The sequence below is a fragment of the Bubalus bubalis genome, chromosome 4 (genome assembly GCF_019923935.1).
Source record: "Bubalus bubalis isolate 160015118507 breed Murrah chromosome 4, NDDB_SH_1, whole genome shotgun sequence".
NCBI classification, from domain to species: Eukaryota; Metazoa; Chordata; class Mammalia; order Artiodactyla; family Bovidae; genus Bubalus; species Bubalus bubalis.
Window position 1 is genome coordinate 69371243 of NC_059160.1, and position 21447 is coordinate 69392689.

General features: G+C 35.1%; 1 protein-coding gene across 7 annotated transcripts in view; it reads left to right on the top strand.

Annotated features, from left to right (window-relative positions):
- The window catches only part of MON2 (MON2 homolog, regulator of endosome-to-Golgi trafficking), a 111030-nt gene that overhangs the window by 38150 nt on the left and 51433 nt on the right, over positions 1 to 21447 (top strand). For all 7 annotated transcript variants that reach the window (XM_044941579.1, XM_044941578.1, XM_044941575.1 and 4 more), the window contains 11 exons: positions 9860 to 9984; positions 10358 to 10494; positions 11271 to 11424; positions 16257 to 16492; positions 18286 to 18367; positions 18914 to 19098; positions 19878 to 19990; positions 20344 to 20448; positions 20797 to 20877; positions 20956 to 21029; positions 21119 to 21209. In XM_044941579.1, the coding sequence (XP_044797514.1) occupies positions 9860 to 9984; positions 10358 to 10494; positions 11271 to 11424; positions 16257 to 16492; positions 18286 to 18367; positions 18914 to 19098; positions 19878 to 19990; positions 20344 to 20448; positions 20797 to 20877; positions 20956 to 21029; positions 21119 to 21209 (1383 nt within the window). The remainder of the gene's footprint in view (positions 1 to 9859; positions 9985 to 10357; positions 10495 to 11270; positions 11425 to 16256; positions 16493 to 18285; positions 18368 to 18913; positions 19099 to 19877; positions 19991 to 20343; positions 20449 to 20796; positions 20878 to 20955; positions 21030 to 21118; positions 21210 to 21447) is intronic.

Below are 21447 nucleotides of genomic sequence, written 5' to 3' on the forward strand. Positions count from 1 at the left end.
TTCTTGTTTTTTCTTCTCTCCAAGGCTGCCAGTGCCAATTTTTTTTTGATACCACCATACATATGACCTGTTATAAAATTTGGTGAATTGTAGCATTAGAAATTAATTTTTATCTTCAGTCCAATATTATATCTATTTTGCAAACATTTTTGGATGCAAGATATATTGTGATATTCTTGATCATAATTCTGTGTAATGATTGACTCTTAAATATTGAAATAATATTTTTCAGAGAAAATGGTATATTGTATATTTCTTTAAAATTTTATATTAAGTCAAATTCAGCAGTTTATAATTCTTTAAATTTATATCCTTAATTTTAATTAACAAAAGTAATTGGTTATGATCATCTACTGTGAAAAGTCAGTATGCTAAATGTTAGCGATAACCAACGTCATAAACTATTAGATACTATAAGTAGTTTATACTAAATTCTGTGGAAACTTGAAGAAAATTTGTTTTCTATATTGTACACTTATCATGGATTTTCTTTTCATTGTCCAAATCCATTTATGTAAAATGCATTTTGAAATAATCTTTATAAGCACTGTAGTTATAATTATTTCTGGCCACATGAGATATATCTGTAAGGTATTTAATATATTGCTTGGAAATGCTGTAGGAAATTAAGTCATCTCAGAATGTGTTGCTCTTTAGGGAACTATAAACTATCGGGGTTTGGTGCCAAGGGTTTAAGAGTCTTTTGGTGTACTCATCATTGTTGGCTTGGACTATTTTGTTCTAACTTTAAAAAATTACAATCATTGTTCCCCACAAATGTAAGTATTTGATATAATTTCCAATAATTATACTTAATTGATAAACCAAGACTTTGTTGTCTAATTATATACAGTTAAAATGGAGGGAAATTCTCTGAGTCTTTATATTGATTGGTGGTGGTGGTTTAGTCGCTAAGTTGTGTCTGACTTGTGACCCCACGGACTATAGCCTGCTGGGCTCCTCTGTCCATGGGATTCTCCAGGCAAGAATACTGGTGTGGGTTGCCATTTCCTTCTCCACGGGATCTTCCCAACCCAGGAATCGAACTGTGGTCTCCTGCATTGCAGGCAGATTCTTTACCTACTGAGCTAGGAGGGAGCCTTACTTTTAGAAATTTGGAAAGGTCCGTCAGCATTTGCTGAAAGTTAAAGAAAGATAGTTTCTCTAAAGATGGAAAGCTTATATCTGTTAGTTGTTGTATTTTCTATATTGTATTTATTTACAGTTTGTCTCAGTCCACAAATAAAACTTAAAAAAAATGTAAATCGGAGTGACAAGTGATAGAATAGGAAGCTCTAGGCACTCTCCCCTACAGAGACACCAACTTTAAAATACACAGAACAGATTACCTTTGTGTGAACTTCAGAAACTAGCTTAGAAATTATAGCGCCCCAGTCAGGTTTAGGGCCAAAATAAGTTCATTAGAGTGGGTAAGAAAGCCCACTGCACTTACCTGCCACACCCCATCCCACCCTGGCATAGCATGGTATGATCAAGAGAAAATTCCTAACTTATGGATTTTCCTTCACGTAAAAAAGGGTGAAATGTGCAACCAATATCCTGACTTTTGGGGTACTGCTCAAGGAACTGATTTTTGTCTTACCTGACTCTTAGACACTGACAAGAAAGGCCGCAACATATTTGGCTGCCAGGGGTCTGCTGAGAACAAAGTCAAACCCTGTGGCTTGCAGTACCAGGGAGATTATAGTATAACACAGACACCAGTTCAGTTCAGTTCAGTCACTCAGTCGTGTCTGACTCTTTGCAATCCCATGGACTGCAGCACATGAGGCTTCCCTGTCCATCATCAACTTCTGGAGCTTGCTCAAACTTGTGTCCATCGAGTTGGTGATGCCATCCAACCATCTCATCGTCTGTCGTCCCCTTCTCCTGCCTTCAGTCTTGCCCAATATCAGGGTCTTTTTCCAGTGAATCACTTCTTCTCATCATGTGGCCAAGTATTGGAGATTACACACAAACCCAGAGAACACACTTTGACAAAAAGCTAGAGGGGACTCCAAAATCTCTAGCTGGGCTGATTGATAAAGATCTTTTCCTGTACAGAAACAATACACAAAGAGTAAAGAGTTGGCTATTTTTTCAAATGCCCAAATTTGAACAGAAAATAAGAATATATACAAATAAATGGGAAAACATGGCCCAAAGGAGGAAGATAAATTTATAGAAATTGTCCTTCAAGAAATGGCAATCAGAACTTCACTGGTGGTCCAGTGGTTAAGAATCTGACTGCCAGTGCAGGGGACCATGGTTTGATCCCTGATCTGGGAAGATTCCACATGCTGGGGTCAACTGAATCTGTGCACTGCAACTTTTAAAGCCTACATGCCCTAGAGCCAGTTTTCCACAACAAGAGAAACTGCCTCAATGAGAAGCCTGTGCACCACAACTAGAGAGTAGCCCCTGCTCACTGCAACTAGAGAAGGCCTGCTTACTGCAACTAAGACCGCACAGCCAAAATAAATAAGAAATGGAGATCAGTGAGTTGCCCAACAGAGAATTCAAAATAACTATCATGAAGATGCTTTAATAGCCGGAAGAGAACATGGAAAACTAGTCAGGAAAATGGTATATGAACAAAATATCAGCAAAGAGAGAAACTAAAAAAGAACCAGATTCTGAATTTGAAAAATACAGTAACTCAATGGGAAAAAACTCACTAGAGAAGATAGCAGACTGGATCAAGTAGAGAAAGAATGAGCAAAGCTGAAGACAGGTTATTTGAAATTATCAAGTCAGAGGAGCCAAAGAAAAATGAGCAGACCCTATGGGACACCATCAAGTAGACCAATATATGCACATCTAAGAAAAATACACCGTGTTTTACTTTCACACTCACAATATCTCTATAACCAAAAGTGTGAATATTTTCCCACACTGACCATTCTATTACAGCCAGGTGTCCTACATTTCAGTTGGATTCTGACATCTATGAGAGTTAGCAAAGGCCTCACGGGTGGTGCTTGTGGTAAAGAACCTGCCTGTCAGTGAGGGAGATGTAAGAGACGTGAGTTCGATCCTTGGGTCTGGAAGATCCCCTGGAGGAGGAAATGGCAACCCACTCCAGTATTCTTACTTGAAGAATCTCATGGACAGAGGAGCCTGGGAGGCCACAGTCTGTAGGGTCACAAAGTCAGACACGACTGAAGCGATTTAGCATGTACCATGCATTAAGGTATCAGTCCCACGAGACTGTCCCCCTGTGTTAGATGCCATTTCCAGGTAGTGGATCTCCAGGTTACCAACTAGTTCTGTGTAACTTGGCTTCAAATTGGAGGTTCCCATGACCCCCTTTTGGGGTTTGATAAGTTGATAAAGTGACTCACAGAACCCAGGGAAACATTTTACTACTGCTGATTTATTACAAAGGACATTTTAAAATGCCAGTGAACAGGCAGGTGAAAACATACATACGGTGATGTCTTTATATTTGGGGGATTTTTATGGAGGTTTTGTCATGTAGGCATGGTTGATTATTAACTCAATTTCCATCCATCTCCCCACACCAGAGAATGGCGAGTGGGGATGAAAGTACCAAGCTTTCTAATCATGGCTTAGTCTCTCTGGTAACCAAACTCTATCCCAGAGTTCACTGAGAGTTGCCTCATTAGAACAAAAGATAATCCTTTCACCCAAGAAATTCCGAGGGATTTAGAAGTTCTGTGTCAGGAACTTAGATCAGAGATCAGTTGTTAGAACAAAAAATGGTCCTAGCCACCCATATTTACAAGGGTTTTAGGAGCCCTCCTAAAATCAGGGGTGGAGACCAACATATATGTTTAATGCATTATGGGAGTTTTAGATGAGAGAAAGGGGCAAAGAGCCTATTTGAACTAATGGTGGAAACTGCAAATTTGAAAAAGGAACATACAAATTCATGAAGCTCAAAAAATTCCCACTGGGAGGATTAATTCAAGAAACAAACTGAGACACATTATAATCAAGCTGTCAGAAGTCACAGACAAAACATTTACAGCAGAAAACGAAAAGTGACTGTTCATGTGCAAGGAAGCTTTCATAAGATTTTCGGCAGACTTCTCAGCAGAAACCTTGCCAGCCAGAAGAGGATGGGATGATATATTCACAGTACTGAAAGAAAAACTGTCAGTCAAGAATACTGTATCCAGAAAAACTTTCCTTCAAAACTGAAGGAGAAATGAAGTCTTGCCCTGATAAACAATTGTACAGAGTTTATTATCTGTGACTATACCAAATATATGTCACTTCACTATTGATTCCCTAAATATTATCAGAGTTGTCTTAGGAGGCCTTCTCTTTCTTCCCTCTCTAAAATGCAGGTTTTAACTAAGATAAGGCTTTAGGAAGAGAAGACATTTTTCCCTTTCCTTTTCATATCCACTAGTCAGTAATGGAGAACCCACTCTTTTTCCTGTTCTCCACAATAAGGCAGCATTCTTACATCTTCACCATGACAAATGCTGAATTCACATTTTATTTCTGTTTCCAAGTCAGGAATTACCAGCTTAATTATATTTTGTTTTTATTAAACTTGATGCTGAATTTTATCCCTTCAAAATTTATATTTTGAAGCCCCATTGTGCTCATATTTGGAGATGTGACCTTTGGGAGATAATTAGGTTTAGATGAGGTCATGAAGGTAGGATTCCCATGATAGAATTAGTGAGCTTATACAAAGTGTTACTGGAGAGCATTCTCTCTCTGCTATGTGAAGACACAGTAGTAAGGCAGCCATCTGCAAGCGAGGAAGAGAGCTCTCACCAAAACTTGACCATGCTGACACCCTGATCTCAGACCTCCAGCCTCTAGAACTGTGAGAAATAAATTTCTGTTGTCTAAACCACTCAGGGATTTTGTTACGGCAGCTTGAACAGACTAAGAAACTTGGTTTCTGTCCACCAATTCTGTTATCTAGCAGTTCATCCAGTGACTTTTTCAGCGCTACAGAAATCTTATTTTTGTAATTTCCATTTTGGATGAAATTTATGTTATTGAATGAATATATTCTGGGTATTACAAAGTACTTTACATTTATTCATTTGGAGTTTACTACAACTCTATAAAGCAGACATTTGTATTTCTATTTTACAGATGAAAAAATGAGGCTCAGGATATTTATGTAGTTAGCCTGAGATCATACAGTTCATAAGCTGCAGAGCTAGGATGTTAAGTAATCCTTTTATATCCCCGAAACCCAAGCTCTTAGCCTCACTGCATTTTATACTTCTCTGTTTTCTTAGTTCTCATGTCTTCCTCTTTCCAAGGCCAAGTTTCCTGTACTACTCCTCTACCATTCTCTGTATTTTGACCTTAGTCTCCTTGATTTAAGGAGCAGAATAAGGAGAGAGAACCGCACAGCCAGCTACAGTAAAGATCAAATATTGCTGCTTGAATGAAGAGAAAAGCATACTTTTGTCTTCCACTCATCAATTGGGAGTGATGACTAACTGATAAAACGTCCCTTCACAACAAGGCAGCTCTTGGACTGTGTTGCAAAGATGAATTCTTCACAGGACATTAATTCCTCAGTGTTAAAATTTGTTAGGTTGAGAGTTTGCTCACTGGTGTGCAGCAGTTCAGATGTTATAGTTTCTCCAAGGTCAAAAGTTAGAAGTGTGACAGTTGTGGGGTAAGATATGTGACTTATGTGGAATTCTTCTCTCTTATTTCTCTTGTGTTGTCCTTATTTAAACTTGGAAATGATACATCTCCTAAAAGGCCTACCCTCCAGTAGTAATTTTATACTTTTCAGTTGTAGGACACCTTTATACTAAAAATATTGAGGTGCTTTCATTTATGTGGATTATTTCTAACATTAGTTAACGTATTAAAAATTGCCTGAATGATACTAAAACCCATTTGATGTTAACATAAAAATTTATTTTTGTAAAACATACATATATTTTCCAAAGAACAAAAAGGATTGTTTTATATTCTTTTTGTAAATCTCTTTAATGTCTGTCTTAATAGAGATAGCTGGATTCTCCTACATTTTTCTGTTTTCATTATTTTGTAGTATGTTGTTTTGGTCAAAGCATATTAAGAAAATCTGTCCTCAGAATGGTTTCTAGTTGGAAAAGGCAGAATTTTTTTAATGACATTTTCAGATAATAGTATACATTGTTCTTTGATATTGTACCAAACTGAACCAGTGACACTTTCTGAAAGGTGAAAAATATGAAACTGTATTACATTTTTATACCCTGTTATTTTAAAATTCATTAATTCATCTGGTGCTTCATTCAGTTGTATCCTTTACCGATGAGTCATTTATTATGATTGAGCAGATGTTCCAAATGTTAACACTCTGTACAGTACCCAAAATCACACATGTTAATATCAATGTTAATATCAGCAACCATTTATCAGAAAAGTCTTCCATTATTAAAAAGCTGCCCAGGTCATAGGAGCAGATACAAGTCTTCTAAAATTCTAATTTTTGTTTGAAAGCTTGAATCTTATCATTTACAATAAATACTGTCAGTTGTTTCCCCAAAAGTGACAAGCTTATTTTGTTAAATTTTGAGAAAATGTCTACAGTATACATAAGTTTAAATAGTCATAATTTGCCATATACTCTTTTAGTTAAAATGGTCTCTCTAGGAGAAAAAAAGCGACTAGGTCAGTTTGCAGCCGTACTTTTCCTTCAGACAACCACTGTACTTTGATACACAGCAAAAGTACTTCATGTGTACTTGCTGTGACAGATACACAGAAAATTATAAATACATGCATGTGTGGATCAGAGTTAATAAAATCAATAATTGATTTAATTATTAAATAATCAATGGCTTAATAATTATCAATAACAAGTATTTTGTTATTTTATTTTTGTTCATTGTACTTGTGGTCCTTAAGTGAAATAGACCCTTTTAATTTTATTAAGTGTATGTAATGGTGAAGAATACAATGACTCTAGTATAGTTTGGTGCTACTGCCTTGAATCTTGCTAAAGCACCCATCATTGTTTTGAATCATCAGTACAGGTGTCAATACATTAAAAATGGCAAGTAATATATTAGTGTTATTATGAAAATAGTGCGATTTACAGATGTCCTGAAATGGTCTGAGGGACCCCTGGTCTGAGGGGTCCATGGACCACACTTTGGGAACCACTACACTGAAGAATCGGTGTTCTCCAGCTATAACCAGTATTCACTAGCTTATATCTTACTCTGTGTAGTAGCTCAGGAGTGTGAAGATAACTCATCTTCTGTTAATATGTCGAGTGATCAGAAGAAATAAGAATGCTCCAGTCATTCAGGTACAGATATAATGTACCCAGTGCACCATGTTCTTTCCACGTTCTATCATCTGAGTTAGGTGCTCTTCTGCTCTTTTGATATGCTTAGGCTCCATGCCCAGATGTCTTTTTTTAGGAAGGTACCTTTAAGGAATTTACTAAACTTAATTGTTAGTGTCTAGCATATCTCTCTTTTGCCTTTGACTTAGTGCTTTTAAAAAGGAATGTATTAGCTAAATTGACTTGGGTAAGTTCATTTTCCACCTCTGTGTATATATATATATTTCTCTCACAAAGGATCTTATCACTAACAAATCCACTAGCTATAAGGTTGTTAACACTAAACAGCCCCTGGTAAATAGACTCTTGCATTTAAATATTTTCCAAGACTTTCTTCATTGTCTTCTAAGCATACAGTTATCTTATATACTTGAGTCCCTCACAGACATGTATGTGATATTTCGATGAGAATTTCCACCAGGATGACTTTGATTCATCTTAAAATCAGTTGTTTCTTGATTATTGTCTGGTACCAAAGGACTATAGGAATTCAGAAACATTCATCACCCTTCATGCTAGTACGATGGTGTTCACGAAATACCTTAGTGCCACAAGAATTGGATGTGGGCCATAGATACCTGTTTCATGTAAGTGCAACCTCTTGGGGGAAAGCCTTAACTTAGATTCATAAGGCACCTTCCATTGATACCCTTGAGAGCAATTCATTGTCCCCAGCCACTACCTTTCTGGTCAGAGTTTCACACTTGGCAGGGAGGGAGGAAGTGAGAACAAAGCTCCAGTCCTCAGAAGAAAGTCTCTCCCTTTTGCCCAAATCACAAGATTTTAGTGGCTATAGTATAAAATTGAGTGTTTGATTTATACTGTAGTCACTTTTTTCATAGGAGAGGAAATGAAAGAAAACTCTTCAAGGCAAGTTTTGTAACATTAATAATTCCCTTGATGGGACTTCTCTGGTGATGTAGTGGCTTAAGATTCTGGGTTCCCGATGCGGGAGGCCTAGGTTTGATCCCTGGTCAGGGAACTAGATCCCATGTGCCACAACTAAAGATCCTGCATGCTGCAAGTAAAAAACCCCATGCAACCAACTATTTTTTAAAAATCCGTTTTGCTTTTATATACTTGATGTTTCTGAGATACTTTATTTTCTGGCTGCATAACCTAAGAGCCTTCAATTCTACCACCACTTTTAAATTCCACTTTTACTCTAAAACAGATAGGATACATTTTGAAGGACTTACTCATGTTAAAATTGTTCAGTAGATATAACTCTTGCCCAGGGAGCCACTAGGATGATTCTGTCTTTTTTAGTTCTTTAATAAAAGGGAGTAGTTTTATTTAGAAAAAAATAATAAGCACTGTGTATATTTGCATGTCACTTTGCCATGTTTGGGGGCATTTCTACTCTTTCGTTTTTCTTGTTTGAGTTCTCAGCAAGGTGCAGGTTCTTTTATCCTTTATTTGTAAGAAGATTACCTGGCTTGTTATCATCAAAGTTGGTGGATAAAGAAGCTGAGCCATGTGACTTAAGATCCTACTGCTTTTCAACCATATCAGGTTTAGGGCAGTCACAAACCTCTGCCTGTGACTTCCCAGTCATAGCAGTCTAAGGATTATACTGTTTTTAGTTATCCCTCCGACATTATCCTCATGATAATGTTCTATTTTTAAAGCATCTACCTAAAAGTCAGAAAATACCAGCTGCTGAGACTTTGGGCTAAAATCCTGAGGGCTACTCTAGTCTCAAAATTCCTTGCCCCACATTATGCTCGCTCATTTTGGGGCACCCCCAACTGAAACGTTCAATAACCTGCTGTCCTTGGTGTAGGAGTACGATTCAGTTTGGCCTAGCAACCACAGTGTCAAGTTAATTCTTACCTCCATGAGGTCCCAGTGTGTCCTCAACAAATACATAACAGAAACAATTCATTAACCTTTGAATAAACTGGTTACTTTTTGTTTGTTCATTCAGTTATCAGACATTTAATGAATAATGTCAGAAATATGCTTTAAATGGCATTACTAATTTACAAACAGCTTGCAGAGGAGTTGGTTTAATACCAAAGGTAAAAACTGGTAGTTAATAAAGCAACACCATGTACCTAGCCTTGTTCTGAGTACTTTATTATATAAACTTACACCTGTCAACTGCCACAAGTTCCTTCTTGTTTTCCTACTGGAAAATATATGCTAAACATTCTTTGGCTTCTTGCCTCTTTGTTTCCTAAGCAGCATAAGATCATATGCAGAATGTTTTGGTATACTGAAGGGTGCTTGAGCATACGTGATGCATGCTGTCTTCCAGGAATGAGGACAGGCTGATGGTGCACTGTGCTTTCTAAAGAATAGGGATAAGGGATTAACCAAGTTACAAGATCAGTAGGGTGAGTTTTTGAGGATCTATTTAGAGAGACACTGCTTATTTTTACTGTTATCTTTTCCATATATAACTACTTATTTTTCTCCACTGCCCATTAAGGATCATAATTTATTTAAAATTAAAAGGTTGTATTTGGTTTGTCCATAGGACTGAGTTAAGAACAAGAATGTAACTTATTCTTAGATTTAAAGAAATATTATTAAAAATCTTATATTTTTTAGGTAACTGAATGTGAAATATTTCTGTCACTTCTGGTGAAATTTCTGGATGCAGATAAACCACAGTGGCTACGAGCTGTTGCAGTGGAATCAATACATAGACTTTGTGTGCAGCCTCAGTTGTTGAGGTAAAACCTCAGCAATATTTTGTTAAATGGATAGGTTAATATTTGTGCTACTAGGGAAAGTTTATTTCCAAATAATGATTTCTAAACAAAGAAAATTGTATATAGTATGTATATAGAGGGGTGTAGGTATGGACAAAAAGTGTGATTAGTGATTTCTGTCAGTTGAATTTACTGAGTTAATACGACCAAGATAATATTTTTAGGACACTGACCTCATTCTGAACCTTTGTCCAGAGTTAATAAAGTCACTCAAGTATAATGAAGAAGTTTTAAGTATAGCGTTGAGACTGATTGATCACCATTATTTTCTATTAAAAAATGTAAAAAAATTTAATATATATTTTCTCTAGAAACATTTAAAATTATTTTACAGGTCATTTTGTCAGTCCTATGATATGAAACAGCATTCTACCAAGGTTTTTCGTGATATTGTGAATGCACTGGGATCTTTTATCCAGTCCTTGTTTCTTGTCCCTCCTACTGGAAATCCTGCTGCAACAAATCAAGCTGGTAAAGGCTAAGTCACATTTTGGTTTTTATATCCTGCCATAATTTACAGTATTCACTATTCTGAGAGGATACTGATTGAAATCCTCTGACTAGAGAAATTTGGGTTACCTAAGTGTATTATATATGTTTACTTTATAGTATTTTATATTTCTTTATATTTTATATATAAGTATAAAGACTTACACTTAAAGAGTAATTTGATCACACCGAGGTAGCTGTGTTTATTTCTTTCTAGAATATATTTTCTTCTCATATACTTTCAGTTCCTCTCATCACGTATGAACACAAGTTTAGGTACTAATTTTCATTTTAGAAGAATCTTCATTTGGTGCCTCTCTTTAAAGAGTGTGGTTACTACTAGGGTAGTATCTATCAGTCTTTCTTTTAATGTAACAGGTGAACATAATTTAAGTTTGGGAATCAGTGTATAACATCTTGTTCCCTTTAACTTCTTTCACTTTCATTTTTTACTTTCTGATTAGTGGCCTTTTTTATTCTTTATTCCTACCTCTACTAAAAGATGATTTAACAAAAAATACGTTACAGTGTTTGTCAGTATTTTTACTTATTCGTACCTTTGATATAAAGAAGGAAGTGGTGTTTTGGGGAGACCAGGAGGTGCTCTAGTAACCAAAATAGGATTGATAAATTTCATTTATTTGTGCAGTGTCCATTCTTACAGCATAATATTAAAAAAAAACTGACCAGGTGTTTGACTATTACAGATTTGTACTTAAGTAAATTGGTATCTTTGATTGCTTTCCCTTGTCTGACAGGTAACAATAATTCAGGTGGCCCTGTCTCAGCACCAGCTAACTCAGGAATGTTGGGGATTGGTGGAGGTGTTACTTTGCTACCAGCATTTGAATACAGAGGAACTTGGATACCTATTCTGACTGTAACAGTACAAGGCAGTGCTAAAGCAACATAGTAAGTAGTAGTAGCATTATTTTGTAAGGAATGGAGTTTATATTTTATACTAAAGTATTTTTCTCTGCATTATACTTAAAATTTTAGACATACTATTTCTAACAAATTTAAGAAGTAATTTTCTTCTGTCATCTTCTGAGAATTTTATCTACGACTGGATTTTGTTTGTTTTCTTTTGTTCTACTTGAGGACAGTTAACAGCATTATAAAACAATGTGGTTTCTTTACTTAAGACCTACTCACTTGTTCCATATGACTTTTCAGTTTAACTATGTGGTTTGATTTCAGGCCTTGTGGACTTAGGTCTTCTGATACTGAGTAACTCTCAGCAAATTAGTTTACCTATTTAAAAATATCAGCGTCCTCAACTATAAAATGGGAGTAGTGATATATCTACCTTTCAGGACTTTATATATGAAAACAGTTAAGTGTTTAACTGACTACACTTTTTGGGTTTAACACAGAACTTTTAGTGTAATTAATTAAAGTGTTTAATGGATTCCACATGTGTTATTTCAAAATTTTTGTCATTAGCCCTTTTTAGTTTAACAACAGTTTTTTAAATATTCAGCTGTGTATTGTTGATTTTTTCTTAAACCTTAATGAACTGAGATAGCAAACTTAGTGCATACGTAGATAAAGCAAGCAATACTACATATGTTTAACATTGCCACAGTTAACTGTGAGGCAGTTAGTTAATATATTTTGAGTAACTGATACACATAAGGGCTTCCCAGGTGGCTCAGGTAAAGAATCCACCTGCCAGGCAGGAGATGTGGGTCAGATCCCTGGGTTGGGAAGATTGCCTAGAGGAGTAAATGGCAACCCACTCCAGTATTCTTGCCTGGAAAATCCCACGGACAGAGGAAGTTGTACAGTTCATGGGGTCAAAAAGAGTAAGACACGACTTAGCGATTAAACAGCTGCAGTTGATATGTGTAATTAAAACATTATTCCAGTGACAATAAATCAAGACTCAAAGTATGAAGCAGAATCTCTGAATAGTTTAAATCGTGAATTTATCACAATGATACTTTACTGTGCAGCTTTTTATTTTGCCTGAAATTGTAAAAGTAAAGAATCATGGAAGACTGAAATATTGTTACTCTTAGTCATTTAAAAGACATTAAAATTACTAATGTCTCATGTACGCTTTGCCTTGCTGTAAAGACTAATAATTTGAGTATACTGGAGTAAAAGTGAAAGCAAAAAAGTAAAAGTAAAAAGAAAAAGAAAGTAAAAAAGTAAAGAAAGTAAAAAAGTAAAAGTCGCTCAGTAGTGTCTTGACTCTGCAACCCCATGGACTGTACAGTCCATGGAATTCTCCAGGCCAGAATACTGGAGTGAGTAGCCATTCCCTTCTCCAGGGGATCTTCCCAACTCAGAGATCAAACCCAGCTCTTCCACATTGCAGGCGGATTCTTTACCAACTGAGCCACCAGGGAAGCCCCTGGTGTATACTCCAGTGTACTGGAATATCAAGTTGTAAAAGAATCAGATTTCTAGCAGTGAAGGAGATATTAATAATTTACCTTACTCATTTCTCTGGGTCGTGTTTTTAAACTGAAACAATCCCAACATAGAACAAAATTGCTGCTCTTGTGGACCTGATATTTTGGCGAATGAGGTAGTCAATAAAGACAGAAATAAACATACAGTATCACCTTGGGTAGTGATTAACTGTTTGGGAAAAAAAAGCAAGTTATAAAGGTATAGAAAGTAAACACACTGAAGGTAGGAACAGAAAGGATATATCTGGGGAAATAAGATTAAGCAAAGACACAGTTAAAAGGAAAGCATAAAGATAATGATACAGGAAGAAAAATAAAAACAAAGGAGAGTAAATACTTGGCCAAATTGTAGAATTTCTTTTTTATTAATAAAATTCTAAAACAAATTGTTTATTGATCCTCATCAATTAAGAGTCTTGAATTTTAACTAGTTCTGCTACTAAATACAGAGAAGGCAATGGCACCCCACCCCAGTACTCTTGAAAATCCCATGGACGGAGGATCCTGGTAGGCTGCAGTCCATGGGGTCGCTAGGAGTTGGACATGACTGAGCAACTTCACTTTCACTTTTCACTTTCATACATTGGAAAAGGAAATGGCAACCCACTCCAGTGTTCTTGCCTGGAGAATCCCAGGGACGGGGGAGCCTGGTGGGCTGCCATCTATGGGGTTGCACAGAGTCGGACACGACTGAAGCGACTTAGCAGCAGCAGCAGCAGCAGCACAGTAAGAGTTGAGATAAAAACTGCTGATAACTGTGTCATTGTCTGCAGTTTCATTGTCTGTATCTTTCAGGCTTTTTGTGAGGAGTTAAATAAGATACATTAAAAAAAACAAAACTTAGTGTCCCAGACTGAATTTCTCAGTAAATGATAGGTATATATAGGTGTTTTTATTGTTTATTCTGAGTTTTTCATCTTTGTAAACTTCCTACCTTATCTAATATTGATTATGATTAGGAAACCTTTAGAACTTGAGATTGGAAATTGCTTTTCTTATTATAATGATTTTTAATGATTTCGGTTGTGTTTTAGATGTAAGTAACATAAGATAAAATTTGCCCTTTTGTAGTTTACAATTCATGACTTTAATATATTCAAAAGTTAGGCAACCATAAGCACCATCTAATTTCAGAACTTTTTCATCACTCCAGAAGAAAAACCTGTATCTCTAAGCAGTCAGTCACCAATCTCCTTTCCTACCCTTTAGTAACTACTAATCTACTTTCTGTCTCTATTGGTTTATTTATTCTGGATACTTCATATGGATGAAATAATATAATACTCTTTCGTGTCAGGCTTCTTTTACTCAGCATAATGTTGAGTAAGGTCCATCCATGTTACAGGTTGTATCAGTACTTGCTGTTTGTGGCTGAATAATAGTCCACCATATGATTATGCCATATGTTTGTTGATTGTCGGTTGATGGGCATTTGGGTTGTTTGCATTTTTGCCTATGGATAATGCTGCTATGAGTATTTGCCTGCAAGTTTTTGCATAGACATATGTTTTCATTTCTCTTGAATATATATATACCTGGAGTGGAATTGCTGGGTCCCATATAATGACTCCACGTTTAACTTTTTGATGATCTGCCAAACTGTTTTCCCACATGACCATACCATTTTGCATTTTCACCAACAATGTATGAGGGTTAAAATCTCTCCACATCCTCAGCAATACTTGTTACTGTGTTTTGATTATTGCTGTCCTAGTGGGTAAGTGTTATCTTACTGTATTTCAAATTTACATTTTCTAATGACTGATGACATTGAGCATATCTTTGATTTGCTCATTGGCCATTTATATATCATCATGGGAGAAATGTCTTATCAAATCCTTTGCTCCTTTTTAATTGAGTTGTTATTTTTTATTGAGTTGTAGAAATTCTTAACATAGTCAAGATCTAGTGCCTTATTGGATATATGATTTGAAAAAATTTTCTCATATTCTATAGATTGTCTTTTCATTTTCTTGATAGTGTCCTTTGAAACATATTAATTTTCAATTTTGATGAATTCAGTTCATCTGTTTTTTTTTCTTTCGTTGCTTATTTCAGTATCATACCTAACAAACCATTTCATAATTTGAAGTCATAAAGATTTTTACCTGTGTTTTCTTCTAAGAGTTTTTAGTTTTAGCTCTTATGTTTAGGTCACTGGTTCATTTTGAGTCAATGAGGTATGAGTCAGTGAGGTATGAGGTAGAGCTCCAACACCACTGTTTTTTAATGTGAATATCCAGTAGTTCTTTCCTCACTGAATTATTCTTTCTTCAATTTTAAGGAATTTAAAGCAACAATTCCCTGTTGGTTATGATTTAAAACAGAAGATTTTCATCTTTCCTTCTGAAAGCTGTGTCCTAATTTTGCAGTGTGTATGTGTGTGTGTGTGTGTGTTAGTCGCTAGACACAAGAGTTGTGTCTGACTCTTTGCGACCCCATGGACTGTAGCCCACCAGGCTTCTCTGTCCATGGGATTTTCCAGGCAAGAATACTGGAGTGGGGTGCCATTTCCTTCTCCAAATTATGGAGTATAACTTGCTCTAAAATTTGAATGTGACACACTGATGCTCTAATATTATCTTACCTTGTTGACAGGTTGTATCTAAGATGATAGGAAGACAAATGAGCTGGCTATTTCACAGTAATGCTTTTCCCTAGTATGAAAACATTTTTTCTTCTTTATAGTATTGATTTGATTTTATAGCACCTTATTTACTTCCTTTTAAAAATTATAGTTAAGTTACAATATTGTGTTATTTTCAGGTATACAGCAAAATGATTCAGTGATGCACATAAACATATATATGTATATGTACATACACAAGGAATATATATATATATATTCCTTTTCAGATTCTTTTCCATTTTAGATTATTACAAGATACTGAATATAGCTCCCTGTGCTGTAAGACCAAGACCTACAGTAGGTCCTTGTTTACCCTTTTATATACACCTTATTTTAAAAGCACTTAAGTCAGAATTTGAGATGGTTTGTGTAGTCTGTTTGTCTTTTTCTGTTCTGTATATGTGTTTATTTTTCTGATGTCAACAATTAATGAAAATCTTGGCACAACTTGGAGAGGCAAAAAATAAACTATTATTATTATCAGTTATGGCACTGGTCAGGCCTTAACTTTTCTAATCAGTTTCTTATAATACCATTATGGAACCATTCTCCAAAGTAAGCAGATCTAGTGGTGGCCATTTACTTTTGCTATTAATCTTAGTTTCTGTAATGTACAAATTATGGAAATAGATTTTTATGTATTTTCATTATTGTGGCTTCTCATTAAATACCTGATTTTTTCATAATTTCAGCCTAGAAATGTTGGACAAAGTTGAGCCCCCAACTATACCAGAGGGTTATGCTATGTCCGTGGCATTCCACTGTTTGCTAGACCTTGTACGTGGAATCACTAATATGATTGAAGGAGAGTTAGGAGAAGTTGAAACAGAATGTCAGACTACTACCACTGAAGCAGTTTCTTCGCCTACACAGTCATCAGAACAGCAAGAATTACAGTCGACATCAGACCAGATGGATAAGGAAATAGGTATATTTATTATGATTCTATATTTAAAATTTTTATCTTGGAATAATTTTAAAGTTGGAGAAATTGGAAAAATAATAGTTTCCATATACTCTTCACTATGCTATCCCAACTGTTAACACTACCATATTTGCATTATTTTTCTATTTATATATATCAGCATATTTTTTTCTGAACTGTTTGAGAAAAAGTTTCAGATATAATTCCTCATTACCCCTTAATACTTTAAAGTGTATTTTCTAAAAATAAGAACAGTTTCCTACATAACCACAGTATAGTCACCATCAGAAATTTAGCATCAGTTCAGTTCAGTTGCTCAGTCGTGTCCGACTCTGACATGTTCATCAGTTCAATATGTCATCGAATCCCAGATGTCCTTCAGATTTTGTCTTTTGCCCCAGTAATGTCTGTTATGGTCTAGGATTACATGTTGAGTTCAGTTCCATGACTCTATACCCTTCTTAAGTCTGGAACAATTCCTTAATTTTTCCATGTTATATGACCTTGACATTTTTGAAGAGACCGGCCAGTCAACTTGGGTTTATTTTTGTTTCGTCGTAATTAGATATAATAGATTGATTTTTGGCAGAGCTGCCACAGAAATGTTGCTGTGCTATACACCAGTGTTGTTAACTTTTATCATTTGGTTAATGTGATGTCTGCATCCTTTCTTCAGTGTGAAGTTAATTAATTTTTGTGTAGAAATACTTTGAGACATCTAGGAGAGCTTTCCCTTTCTGATTTATTTTCTTTCATGTGTTTATTTATATTAGTACAGACCCTTGTATTCCTATTTTTTTCAAAGTGTTATCAATACAATCTGTGATTGTCATTATTTGATTTGACACTCAATTATCTGCGACATGGCCATATGGGACCCCTTTCATGCTGGCTCCTATGTCCTTTTATCATCACTAGTTCTTTTGTTGTTTTCTGACCACTGCTTTACTGTCTGATACAGCAAACTGCTCTAAGCTCATCTTGGATTTTTGTTGTATAATCCAGGGATAAGTTATTTTTCCACGGAGCCCTAGTTCATTTTAGTGGAGAGCAGTATTTATAAACTAACACATGGACACTAGATATGCTTCCTGCTGCTTGAATAGGAAATACACACATATATGAGCACATATTTCTGTACATTTAAAAAATATATATCTATTTTAAATACCGTGAGGACACACCCAATTTTCCAATTCTAGTTTAATACTACATGATGTACTTTTAACTTGCCATTTTTGGTGTTTACTTCTCCAGCAGTGAGAATCTTGATCCTATTTTACTCAATGTATTTGCTCATTTGTATGGTTTACAGTGTGTATAACCAGTCTCTTGGCTGGGCTTGCTTATTACAGTTTCACACTGCCAGCTGGTTGCATAGGCTGAAAGTTTGGCCCAATGAAATGGAAGGGAATAGGAACTGATTTTATATGTATATTTTAAAGGTATCAGCCAGTATACAGAAAGATCTTATTATTGATATTTTAAGACAACTTAGTTTTAAGACTTCTTGGGAATTCTCTGGTGGCCCAGTGGTTAGGAACTAAGATCCCACAAACCACGTGATGTGGCCAAAAAAAAAAAAAGATTTCTTGGATTCTGAAACTGGTGTGGTTTTAAAATTTTCATTTATTTAGATATATATTAAAGGTTATAGCTTTAGTATTTAACAACAGAGTTGTTTTTTGAATATTTGCTATATTATCAAGTGATGAGGGGGATTTTAGAATTTGACGTGTTGTCAAGTGCTGTGACATTTGTAATTGTCATTAAATATTGTTTGTGTTTCCTTTAAGTTAGTAGAGCTGTTTGGGAAGAAATGGTGAATGCCTGCTGGTGTGGTCTACTTGCTGCACTGTCACTCCTTCTTGATGCCAGGTATTAAGTCTTTATAAGTTTTATATTGCATGTGACAGGTAAAAAAAAAAAAAAGCAACAAACCATTTTAAAGTGTGTATTTAAATTTATCCTGAGAATTGTTTCCTAATACTAGTTTTTTATGTTTTTAGAATATTATTATTTTTCTGCCATCCCCCTCTTCCATCATGTTATAATGGAAAATACAATCCAAAAATTACAGAATGCCTTTTTCATTTTAAGCTTTACTACTTAAAATTAAGATAATTATATTAATCAGTTTCTTTTATGTTTTTCTTCAGAATCATGGAATTTGCTGATTTTAAAATGTTTGATATTTTTAAGTTATATCTTTGAGTTCTTCACTATTTTCTTTGATAATGAGTGTGTGTCATAAATTGCTTTTATCCAGTTCATATTTTCAGATGTTTATTAGTTAAAATTCCTTAAAGTAGATTGATTTTGAGTTTTTAAAGTAGATTTTCTTAAAACTTTCCTGACTACCTAATTTCATTTGGCAGCATACCTAAAAATAATCATACTAAATAAAATACTTTATCTTTTCAGCACAGATGAAGCTGCTACTGAGAATATTTTAAAAGCTGAACTGACCATGGCTGCTCTTTGTGGAAGACTGGGTCTTGTAACTTCAAGAGATGCTTTTATAACTGCAATATGCAAAGGTTCCCTGCCTCCCCATTATGCTCTTACTGTGTTGAATACCACCACTGCAGCCACACTTTCGAACAAATGTAAGACTTCAGCTTCTTTAGAGTTCTGTTCATCAGGTGCTGTGACATAGTGTAGAGAATAGGTTATAGAAATTCTGAGTTCAAGCCTCTATTTTTCTACTCCCTGACTCGGACTTCTGCGAGAAGTTAATGTCCCTGAGCCTCAGTTTCTTCCATCTTATTGAAACAATGGAGGTAGGAGTAGGGAGAATAATACTAATTTTAAATAATAATTGTGAGGATAAAAGAAGATAATATCTGGAAGTCCTTTGTAAACTCGAGCATACTACTGAAATGGGAATGGTTGGGTCTTTTTGTTTTGTTTTTTAAATAGAACTAGTAGAATGGTAATGTTTGCCACCACTTAGATTGACATTCAAAAAATATTTTTTTCTTGTTGAATACTTAAAAACATTCAAGTTTGTTACATGTAATATAGGTAAATTTCAATGGGCTGTTCAGTTTTCAAACTAAAAATGTGAGTACTGGTCTCTAAGTAGAAAAGTTTACTGGGAATGTATGTTTAAAATACTAAGTGTCCTGAATTCTATTTTGCTTATGAGGCAGTTATCAAAGTTTTATAATTTGTTAAACTTACTTAGAAAATTACTTAATATTTGCTTAACTTGTTTTTGTTTTTTCACCTGAGTTTTTAAAATGTTTGCATATGGATAATAGGAAACTAAATAAATGTCATAGTTGAACTTAGTTTGATCAAATTAATGTTCTAAATGTAACATGGCTTTGAGTAGAGGATGAAAAGTATATTTTAATTATTTAGGTTTTCCTTTGTGTTCTAGCATATTCCATCCAGGGCCAGAGTGTTATGATGATCAGTCCATCAAGTGAATCACACCAGCAAGTTGTAGCAGTAGGTCAACCGCTAGCAGTCCAGCCTCAAGGGACAGTAATGGTAAAGTACTTTTTCTTTGTTTGGTAACCAATTAATACCAATTAACTATCCAGGATACCTTTTGTACCTTTTTTGTGTGTTTCTCAAAATTTTTCATTATACTTTCTTTCTTTTATCTGAATGATACTTTTAGAAGAAACTAGATAAATACAGAGTGACATTGTTGTAACCAACTGTGATAGCACAACTTTTAAGCAAATAAATTTGTTCTGTACAAAATCATTCAAGCCTCTTTTATTAAAATTTTTGTTTTTTTTATGAGAAAATATTTGGATATGATAGTACTTTTTATAAGCTTAAAATTTTTTGAGAATGCATAACAGTTCTTAAAAAAATATCCTTTTTTAATACAGCTGACTTCCAAAAATATCCAGTGTATGAGGACTTTACTTAACTTGGCACACTGCCATGGGGCTGTTCTTGGGACATCATGGCAACTTGTCTTGGCAACTCTACAGGTATGTTGTAGCCTCTGGGTCAGAGGCCAGTGTTGTATATCTAAGTGCTATCAGTTAAAGTCACCAATGTCTATCAGTGCTTTGGGCAGGCCTGAATAGGCAGTAAGTATGAAAAAGGGCAAGTTGGAAAAAGAAAAAAGACTTGGCTCACATTATATGAAGTGATGGGATGTCTCTCATAATGGCCTGTTCTACTGCCTATGCTTGATGTAATGAGTATTTTGTATGAATGTTAATTACTAATTTCAGTTTAGGTATTAGATACCTAGTCTGATTTTAGTTTTAGTTATTAGAATTTTTTTAAGTTTATAAATTTCTGTGTTCTGATTTTTTTTTTTAATTTTACAGCATCTTGTATGGATTCTGGGATTAAAGCCTAGTAGTGGTGGTGCCTTGAAACCTGGGAGAGCTGTTGAAGGGCCCAGTACAGTAAGCTCTAGTCATTCTTACTCAGTTAGCATTTTGCAGAATGTTTATATGTTACATTTACTTTTCTTTTTCTCTTAGGTTCTAACAACAGCAGTGATGACAGATTTACCAGTGATTTCCAATATACTTTCAAGACTGTTTGAAAGTTCACAGTAAGAGTCAGTTTTTAAAATTGATACAAACATTATTGTTAGCTGTACATGTTAGATGAGAATATCTTATTTCTTCATTTTTATTTTAGGTATCTTGATGACGTATCATTGCACCATTTAATAAATGCACTTTGTTCCTTATCCTTAGAAGCCATGGATATGGCCTATGGAAATAATAAGGTGTGATATTCTTTCTTTTCTGTGTTAAATATTGGATATATTATTTTGTTGAATAAGGTGTATATTTATTAGGATCTTAGTGTTTTACAAGTGGGAACAATACCTTGTAGGCTAGCCCTGCTCTTTTGGGTTTTTACATTTACGGTGGTTTGTTGAAGGGAGAGTGAAGAGGATACTTTTTGGCTTGTGGTATGTGCCAGTAGTTGGCTTCCCTGGTGCCAGTATGTATCATGATTTT